We start from the raw sequence: 10,106 nt of genomic DNA on the forward strand, positions 1-10,106 counted from the left end.
ATGGCAGGTGAGTAGACATCTGGGAAATGTTTGCGTTATGAATGTATGTAAGTATTATCTATGACCATCATCCATTGATGGTGATAATACCCTATTTTGGAACAGGGAGGTATCTGCCTGTCTGTGTTCGATCCCCAACTGACATACAAAGTCTAACCTGTAGTCATCCTTGAGCAAGATGACCCCTAACTCCTACCTGCTCCTTAAAGACATGTATCTGAATTCACTGTACGTTTATTTGGATAAAAGCCTTGCGTCAATAGGAAGCCAAAGGTAAGTTTTCCTTCCCCTTTCGAGGTTGTGTTGGGGCAGGGGAGTCGAACCATGGGGGGCCTGCCTTTGAACCTGATTAGAATGGACTTTGCCACACAGCAACACAAATACAGATGTTCATTTTTCTTGGCAGATGGAAGCTTCCAGCAGGAGTTCCTCACCACGCACAACACCTACCGGAAGATGCACCAGAGCCCCCCGCTGACACTGAGCACAGGCCTCAACGAGGCGGCCCAGCGTTGGGCCAATCACCTGCTGGACAGTGGGATCATGCAACACAGCGGCAGTGACGTTGGAGAGAACCTATTCTGCATGTCCAGCTCTGCACCGATCACCCTGAGTGGTAGTGTTAGGGTTAGCTTTAGCATACCCGCGATGGGTTGTTCTGGGTTATACTGAATTCTCTTCAGGCACTCGGGTCCACATTGAGTTGTTTCTCTATGTTCAGGGAAGGAGGCTGTTGACAGCTGGTACAGAGAGGTGAAGGACTACGACTACAACAGCCCTGGCTTCACAGCCAACACAGGTAATCCCAGATGGATCACTATTAAGACAACCAGATATGGCTGAACACCGCTGCTCCCCACCAAATGTTGCAATAACTTCAAAGTTCAAAATCATATTGTAGTTTTACCTTAATCCGGCCTCCTGTTACCGTGACAACCATCATGTCACGAAACCGTCTATTGCTTCCTGATACCCACCCCCATATCACAACATTTGACTTTGTTTGCCTGTCAATGCTACCATCCTATGTCCATCCATTGGCAACTATTGCCCACCCTACCATGTTCCTTCTCAGGGTTTCTTACCTAGGGTTTGTAAACCCCCTGTATCAGAACCAGGCAGTAGAACCCTGCCAGTTAGGCCCCGTTCTAACCATTCAGTAGAACCCTGCCTTTATAACCCCTGTATTAGAACTATGCAATAGATGCCTGTCATTCATAACTTGACCGTTTACAGGAATTTGCACCAAAAAAAAATCAATTAATGTGATTTGCATTTTAATCTCAATGTGTTAGGAATTGTCATTGCAATTTTACTTTCTGTTTGTAGATGAAAGTAAAAGTTCCAGTCTTATCATGAATTGTTCCCTTTGGGTTTGGAGAGTTTCTCCTTTACAGGGCTTAGGGTTTGGGCTTGTAGCTGCGTTAAGAGCTGCTGTGTCAAATCTCACTGCCTAGCCATGTCATGATACAGCATAGTTTCCACCAGCACCACATGGTCAATTCTCTGGTAACAGGGTAACATGGTAATGCAGAAATCGTGGCAGGGATTCAAACCTTTTCATGTCTCTCACGTGACAAACCTCAAACCCCTGGTTCACATCAAGGTGACCCATGTTCACCCCCAACCTGTTGGTTCCCTCTCCCAGGCCACTTCACCGCAGTGGTGTGGAAGGAGACTACGGAGGTGGGCGTGGGTCTGGCTACAGACGGCAATAGGGTGTTTGTGGTGGCTCAGTACAGACCTGCTGGTAACGTGAACATCGCGGCATACTTTGAAAGAAACGTCCTTCCACAAGGTAACACACAAACACACACTCTTCTCTATGCCTCTAATTGCCCCCTAACTGCTACCTCTGTAGACTAGCACTGCTAACTGACCGGGCTTTAACTACATTGGCGACGGCAGAAAAAGTGACCTGTGCGCTATTGGCATGCTCTTGCACGGGATTCAGTTCTCATTGCATTGATGGGTCTACAAACACGACTCACCGTTGTTTTAACTGTTATTTTCCAGTGTAAAGGCTGTGCAATTTTCAGCTGGCGGGGGAGGCTTCAGCGGAACAGACAGCGATGGAGGAGAAAATAACTGCACACTGCTGTAGACCCCCGCGAGGAAAACGCCTGTATTAGAACCATGCAATAAAACCCTGAGAATAAAACACCTGTATTAGAACCATGCAGTAGAACCCTGAGAATAAAATACCTGTATTAGAACCATGCAGTAGAACCCTGTCATTACTGTAATAATAGAACAATAAGTAATAACAATACTACGTCAATAATTGTTGTTTGCATTTTTATTCTCAATGTGTTAATATACTGAAATTGTATACATATTATATATACATATTTTACAATATATATGTATGTATATATATATATATATATATATATATATATATATATATATATATATATATATATATTATATTCTATATATTCTACAATATATATGTTTGTATGTATATATATATATATATATATATATATACATACAAACATATATATTGTAGAATATGTTAAAATACCTTAGTTAGAGTTAAACCAGGTTAAATACAGTAACATAACAGTATTTGTATAATAATCTAGTAGATGTTTGGGTCTGAAGCAGTTGAAGTGTCAGAAAATGGGCATACCATTGACTTCCATTGTAAAAAATAACATTTTAAAAGTAGAATATCTTAAAAAGTTTAAGATACAAAAATAATAATAATGGAAGCGCGCGATTCCAAGCTAATCTAAAGATTTTAAAATTGGAATGGATTCTCCAGGTGAACAATTGTGGAAGGAGTAGGGTCCCAAAGTTTGTAGAGAATAAGAAAGAAAGAAAGAAAGAAAGAAAGAAAGAAAGAATAAAACCTATAGTTGAGTGTTGCATGCAGCACTTACCTCATGAGAACGCATCGACAGGAAGGAATGAAAGAACAATCGTCATTACGCAGATGACAGCAATCCACGATACAGTGGTGCGTGGAACCAGCGCGACCTCTAGTGGGACACATGGGGACAGCGGGAGCTCTGGCGGCTTTATTTAAGCGTTATTTATATACGTGCAAATTCACGTCCGGAACTAAAAACATTGCTTTGTATCGCACGGTAACTTCTGTCCATATTTGTAAGAAATACACAGTGGTGTATAATTATATGGTGATATTGGGATGATGTGTGATGTGTCAGCTTGATTCTTTAGCAATGCTTCAGTAATGGTATATTTATGCCACATGCTATCCTGTGTTAGCAACATTTGTGACTTCCGCTGCACCTAGTGGACATCTCTCTCTCCCCTCTCTATTCATGTTCTCTCTCCTCCCCTATGTCCTCTCCCCTTTATCCCTTACTCTCTTCCACCACCTCTCTCTCCTCGGTCTGTGTAGAATATGTAGCTGTGTGTGTGTGTGTGTGTGTGTGTGTGTGTGTGTGTGTGTGTGTGTGTGTCAGTGGAGCAGGGTGTGTGTGTGTCAGTGGAGCAGGGTGTGTGTGTGTGTGTGTGTCGGTGGAGCAGTGTGACTACATATAACTGATGAGTGGTCTCTGATCCAACTAATATCAGCCTGACTTCCTGACTCACCCCTTTGGAGTGCCTGCACAGAAACAGAACCATGGCGCCTTTAACACACACACACACAGATATGCACGCTCACTCCCACACTGCCCCTTCCCCCCGCACACACACACACACAAAGACCACTCACTCACACACACACACACACACATGTTGACATTGCTATTTATGGGAACAAAAATCTGAAAGAGAATGCATTTAGTCTCATTGTATTATTCAAAAGGCTTTGTGTGTCCCAGTGTGTTTTCCTGCACCAGGTTAGGGTGTAACCCATCTCCAAACACCATCACTCTCACACCACCGTCCCACTCACCCTTTGAAGAGCACAATACTACAGCCTGAATCGAAACTCTGTGGTTTCCACCCAGCACTGCGGTTCATGTGTCTCCGGGCTGGATTCTGGTGCTATGAGAGGCCTGTAATGTGAGATATGGGTTAATCAGTTTTTCTCTCTGCAGGCCTACTGTACAGAAACCCAGCTGTCCTCTCTCTCTCTCTCTCTCTCTCTACCCCCTGTCCCCCCCCCCCACCCCCCTCCCCCACAACCAGCTGTCCCAACCCATCAATATTCTCCCACCAGCTCCCTACCCCATTGCCCCAGTTCAGAGCTGACTGAATACCAAATTGTACTCATTGTTTGAATCAAGGTGACACGAATACACCACTTCACAACCTATAGGCTGAAAGAATACCTATATCACAACATACATTTGGTTTTCATGGGTTTCACATCCCATGGAATACACAGATGGAAATATATTGACCATAAAAACAATATTGGTTTTGGTTTTGTAAATATATTAAGTAAGTGTATTTCTGTGTCCATCACAGTTGTCTGTTATCTCTTATGACACATTGATACTGCAAACTAGGAAACATTATCATACAGAGAACAATATACTGTCTCCAGTTTTATAACATGATTTCTTTAAAACATAGAATATAATTAGCTTTGATGGACATAGAAGACTCCATAATGTCCCCATTAGCCACTGCTGCTGGCATGCGGCCAGTGTGATACTGTGTGGCTGTGAGTTCACAAGTTGGAGATACGATCAGAGCTTTAACTAGTGCTATGATCAGAGAGTTAGCTAGTGCTATGTTCATAGAACTAGCTAGTGCTATGATTATGGAGCTAGCTGGTGCTATTATCAGAGAGCTAGCTACTGCTTTGATCAGAGAGCTAGCTGGTACTTTAATCAGAGCTAGCTAATACTATGTTCAGAGAACTAGCTAGTGCTATGATAAGAGGGCTGGCTAGGGCTTTGATCAGAGGGCTAGCTGGTACTATGATCACAGGTAGCCAGTGCTATGATTGGAGAGCTAGCTAGTGTTATGATCAGGGAGCTAATGTTATGATCGGAGAGCTAGCTGGTGCTGTGATCAGAGGAGCTAGCTTGCTGGCAGCTAGGGCGTGGCTCTCTGCTGCAGTGTTCAGAGAGATGCTGAGTCAATGAAGGCTTCAAATACGTAAAAAAAAAAAAACCCTACTCTCTCTCATGCGATAAGAAAGAGAGAAGAGGTGGGAGAGGGCACTGGGTTCGGAGGAGAGAGATGGAGAGTGGTGGGGGCTGGGAGACAGAAACAGAGATTGAGATGGAGAGAGAGAGGGGGTGGGTGGGGAAGAATTCCATCTTTGTGGATTTGATTTGCCTTGTTGTTTCAGCATTTTTCTGCCGTCTCTCTCTCTCTCTCTCTCTCTCTCTCTCTCTCTCTCTCTCTCTCTCTCTCTCTCTCTCTCTCTCTCTCTCTCTCTCTCTCTCTCTCTCTCTCTCTCTCTCTCTCTCTCTCTCTCTCTCTCTCTCTCTCTCTCTCTCAGGATTCAGCTGTAGACATGAGCCGGACATTAGAATAGCCTACCTAATGATACAGATGTATGAATAACCTCAATGAATCAACTCTTCAAAAGGATGACAGAGGGCATCTCGTCGCAGCGGTATACCCCCGACCTGCTCAAAGTGTGTAGTCACTGCTCCCGACCACCACCCCATCCCCCTCTAGAATTAAACCCCATCCATTATTGATCGGCTGTAGCCGGACACAGGCTGGAACAATACTAGCCATGATTTTCAAAGACCACGCCCTGTAGCTACCGAGGATGTTCTTAGCACACACACACACACACACACACACACACAAATACATTTCTTCTACTACATGACAACCACTGTCAATTCATGTATTTCCAGAATAACTATGATGACACAATATGATATACTATATGAATATAATATAGTACATCATATATTATAATAATATAATTCTAGCAGCACTAGCCTGATCACAAATGGAGAGAATGGGAGCTTAGATATTTCCCGTAGAGCTCTGGAAACACAGGTTTAATACAAGCTCCTTAGTAACCTTTACTATTTTCTTGACTTATCCTCCTTCTGACAAACCCCTTTCATAGACCAAACAGGCTTGGCCTTTGTGTTGCCAGATCAGGCTACTACACCGCATACATCCAGCCATAAAGCAAACTGACCTAGATAAAAGCTCTCACGGCGCTAGATAGCAGGCTGTGCTCCAGTGACAACACCCAGATTCAGGGCAGTGCGTCTGAAGACTGCAGCAGTCGCTCCCCTCGCTCTGATGAGATGCTAGCGATGGCCTGCTTGTTTTCCAGTATGTGACCACTTCCTCCTACAGAGCAAAAGATGCCTGCTACTCTCAGCAGCTAATCTCCATAAAATGTGGGCTATGTAAGCCCCTTTCTCTAATGCCAAGAGATCACCCACCCTTAGGAGGAATGGGTGGTGCCGTTAGCAGACAGGGTCGAGGTATCTCTCAGCCAGAACCAGCAACTGTGTCCGAGCAGCAGTAGAATAGCTGGCGTCATGGATGTGTCCACACTTCAGTTTATCTATTAATAAGACCATCTGCCATCACCAATTCCACCACTGCTTTCTAGATCCCAACACACACACACACACATTTATATTACGCCTAGATCCATTACCATTTGTGTTCTTAATGTTATCAGAATGTGGATGTATTCATGTTCCTATTCTGTATATCCAGCCATATAACTTATGATAACATACCCACCATTGTGTGGTTTGCAGACAGTTCCTAAATCGCAGGAATGCTATTGTCCACTGTAGCATTAGCTCTGTGGGCCAGTTGCTTCCTAGCAAAAATGCCTCTCTGTTGCACCCTAAATACCAGCCTGTACTCATGAACTAGAATTAACGTTTACATATTGGGTTTTGTAATAATGAAAAAAACATGAATAGTTAAATAAAGTATGCCGATTTTGTGAAAGAACCGTTTTAAGTTGTAGTGACTCATTAGAGTCCGAAATGAAGGATTCACTGTGAGGCTGTTTTATCTAAGAAGTGAGCTGCATTTTGTCAAAAGGCCAAACGTTGACTACCAATTCATTACTTAAGAAGCCACGTGGACTGTGGGTCATTGCTGGCTTATCATATTTTCTTTATCAAATGTGTTCAATCAAAAACAACGTGCTCGATCATTGAAATGCTAATCTGAAAACCGTGCGAAAAATCAGCTATAACCATGCGAAATCCTGGGCGTATGAGGAGTTTTTCGCTGTCAGAATTCAGTCTAGCCATGCAGGAAGCACCACATGTCTCAAGATTAGCCTGCAGTCACACGTTACAGATCAACCCGATTGACAGTCGGCGATGGCCAATGGCGAAACCCCACTCGACACTCTGATTCGTCAAAAACACCGCCGGTCAACTAAGTCTGTGAAACCCAGCCTATGATTGAGTCACATTTGGTGACACGGTATTTCGTGGGCGGGTACAGAGCGCATATAAACCACAGGGCAGTCCTTTCTTTCCGCTAGACCAAGAACAACTGCAGTCCGTGTAGTACCAAGACATCCTTACAGCCAGACAAAATGAGGGAAATTGTCCATCTGCAGGCCGGCCAGTGTGGAAACCAAATCGGTGCCAAGGTAAGTAGGTTGATATTTTTCGAAAGGATATCATTGTTTCTTACTACCTTTTTATTTATTTGACGGATTCTCCGAAACATGCCAGTTCTTTGTCTGCGTGTTAAACCACACCCAGCGATTTCCTATTCAAAAGGCCATATGCTTTCCCTTCAGCTGAAGTCGATACATTTTAATAGACTGTCAATCTTTCAAATTTGGGAAATACTAGCAGATTTGCAGATTTGAGTCTGCTATAAACGATTCACTTTTTCACCGGTAGTCGGAATTGACGTAATATATAATACACTCTATTACGCCAATATATATGAGGGATGCATATATTTAAATATATATAAAATAAACTAAACTAGGAGTTTTGATACAATATAACCATTAATTTAGATTAACCACATTTTCCTCGAGTTCTCTCGGCCTGCTGCAATGCGCAAAAAAGGATGTGCCTTTCAATGGAAAGGATCCATATTTATTAAGCTATTAATTGTATACATATTGACCGAATAGTTGATCGTTATATTATTATATTAATTTGTTAATTTAATTTGGGATTGATCATTTACTGTCTGATCCAAGAGGCCTAGCTATTATATTTGCCGCGTGAACGCGCGCGCGCGCTTGCCGCACCCGGTTTTCCCCGGCGGATGGGGGCGGTGCTCCGCTTGATGACGTTTCGTGAGTGTTCGAATTCAGAGCGAATGGCGCTCAACCAATGGGGGTGCATGGCGCGCTTGTACATGTTTCGTTGCGCGGGAAAGAGGAAAGAACTTTTATTTTAAAAAAAAATGGGGCAAAATGTTGTAATGCGACTATCAATCGCTAATTTGTCGACGTTAAAACATGATGCGGTTTACTGAATGCATTAATCCCAGAACGGGCAATAACTATGCAGGATCTACAGATCTGATGAAACTAGGCAATAGGCTAAAGTTGGTTTCTGCTTGTAGTTCTGGGAAGTGATCAGCGATGAGCATGGAATCGACCCAACCGGCACATACCACGGAGACAGCGACCTGCAGCTGGACAGGATCAACGTCTACTACAATGAGGCCTCAGGTAAAGCATTGTAAAATGGCTAACCATTGTATGTACTTTCTCTCGTCTGTTCAGCGCTAACTGTTTGTGATCTATTAGGCGGCAAATACGTTCCCCGTGCTGTGCTGGTCGATCTTGAGCCCGGCACCATGGACTCTGTGAGGTCTGGTGCTTTCGGTCAGGTCTTCAGGCCAGACAACTTTGTTTTCGGTAAGCGGCTGTCTCAAATTAATTTGTGGATCATTTGAATACGTGATCGGTACTCCTGAGAGCTTTGGGTTTTTTTTTGACTGGCTGTTTCTCCGCGGCGGCAGGCCAGAGCGGTGCTGGCAACAACTGGGCCAAGGGTCACTACACGGAAGGTGCCGAGCTGGTCGACTCAGTCCTCGACGTGGTGAGGAAGGAGGCGGAGAGCTGCGACTGCCTGCAGGGCTTCCAGCTCACACACTCGTTGGGCGGCGGTACCGGCTCCGGCATGGGCACCCTCCTCATCAGCAAGATCCGCGAGGAGTACCCCGATCGCATCATGAACACATTCAGCGTGGTGCCCTCGCCCAAGGTGTCGGACACAGTGGTGGAGCCCTACAACGCCACCCTCTCCGTCCACCAGCTGGTGGAGAACACGGACGAGACCTACTGCATCGACAATGAGGCGCTGTACGACATCTGCTTCCGCACCCTCAAGCTCACCACCCCCTCGTACGGCGACCTGAACCACCTGGTGTCGGCCACCATGAGCGGCGTCACCACCTGCCTGCGCTTCCCCGGACAGCTCAACGCTGACCTCCGCAAGTTGGCCGTCAACATGGTGCCCTTCCCCCGTCTGCACTTCTTCATGCCCGGCTTCGCCCCGCTCACCAGCCGCGGCAGCCAGCAGTACCGCTCCCTCACGGTGCCCGAGCTCACCCAGCAGATGTTCGACGCCAAGAACATGATGGCGGCGTGCGACCCACGCCACGGCCGCTACCTCACCGTGGCCGCCATCTTCCGCGGACGCATGTCCATGAAGGAGGTGGACGAGCAGATGCTCAACGTGCAGAACAAGAACAGCAGCTACTTTGTGGAATGGATCCCCAACAACGTGAAGACGGCCGTGTGCGACATCCCTCCCCGCGGGCTCAAGATGGCCGCCACCTTCATCGGCAACAGCACCGCCATCCAGGAGCTGTTCAAGCGCATCTCCGAGCAGTTCACCGCCATGTTCCGCCGCAAGGCCTTCCTCCATTGGTACACCGGCGAGGGCATGGACGAGATGGAGTTCACCGAGGCGGAGAGCAACATGAACGACCTGGTGTCCGAGTACCAGCAGTACCAGGACGCCACCGCCGAGGAGGAGGGTGAGTTCGAGGAGGAAGGCGAGGAAGGCGAAGAGCTCGCCTAAGAAGTGTCCGCGTAACTTTTGTCTTCTCCGTCTGTAAGCAAGCTGTATAATTTTCTGACCTACTCGAGTCGGTCTTTCCAGTGTTCTTGTTTGTTAATTTTTTCTGTCCCCTGTTGTCCTGTCTGTACAGAAACTATGTGTCAATAAAAACTTTCTTTTGCAGACAGTCTTGGTTTACCACTCATTATACACCCTGGGGTGCAGAAC

At 45.6% G+C, this 10,106-nt stretch overlaps 2 protein-coding genes across 2 annotated transcripts; both read left to right on the plus strand.

Moving 5' to 3' along the window:
* On the plus strand, positions 1–2,104 carry LOC311343282 (Golgi-associated plant pathogenesis-related protein 1-like; the record flags this gene model as incomplete). The annotated part of the gene is made up of 5 exons (XM_084468158.1): positions 1–7; positions 407–616; positions 722–799; positions 1,649–1,798; positions 2,040–2,104. The coding sequence occupies 5 exons, from the start codon at positions 1–3 to the stop codon at positions 2,102–2,104; spliced, it is 510 nt and encodes a 169-aa protein (XP_084324284.1).
* A 5,275-nt stretch (positions 2,105–7,379) lies between these two features.
* LOC311343232 (tubulin beta-1 chain) lies at positions 7,380–10,061 on the plus strand. The gene is made up of 4 exons (XM_084468100.1): positions 7,380–7,489; positions 8,431–8,539; positions 8,618–8,728; positions 8,833–10,061. Exons 1-4 carry the CDS (start codon positions 7,433–7,435, stop codon positions 9,897–9,899), a joined length of 1,344 nt encoding a protein of 447 aa, XP_084324226.1. The 5' UTR covers positions 7,380–7,432; the 3' UTR covers positions 9,900–10,061.
* The last annotated feature ends 45 nt before the right edge of the window (positions 10,062–10,106 follow it).

This window comes from Micromesistius poutassou (genome assembly GCF_964030765.1).
Source record: "Micromesistius poutassou genome assembly, chromosome: 5".
Lineage (NCBI taxonomy): Eukaryota > Metazoa > Chordata > Actinopteri > Gadiformes > Gadidae > Micromesistius > Micromesistius poutassou.

Excerpts from the sequence above, each read along its gene's own strand:
- LOC311343232 (XM_084468100.1), top strand. The coding sequence starts at position 7,433 with ATGAGGGAAATTGTCCATCTGCAGGCCGGCCAGTGTGGAAACCAAATC. Across the intron at positions 7,490-8,430 it reads GAAACCAAATCGGTGCCAAG|TTCTGGGAAGTGATCAGCGA; the intron begins GTAAGTAGGTTG and ends TTCTGCTTGTAG. Across the intron at positions 8,540-8,617 it reads CTACTACAATGAGGCCTCAG|GCGGCAAATACGTTCCCCGT; the intron begins GTAAAGCATTGT and ends GTGATCTATTAG.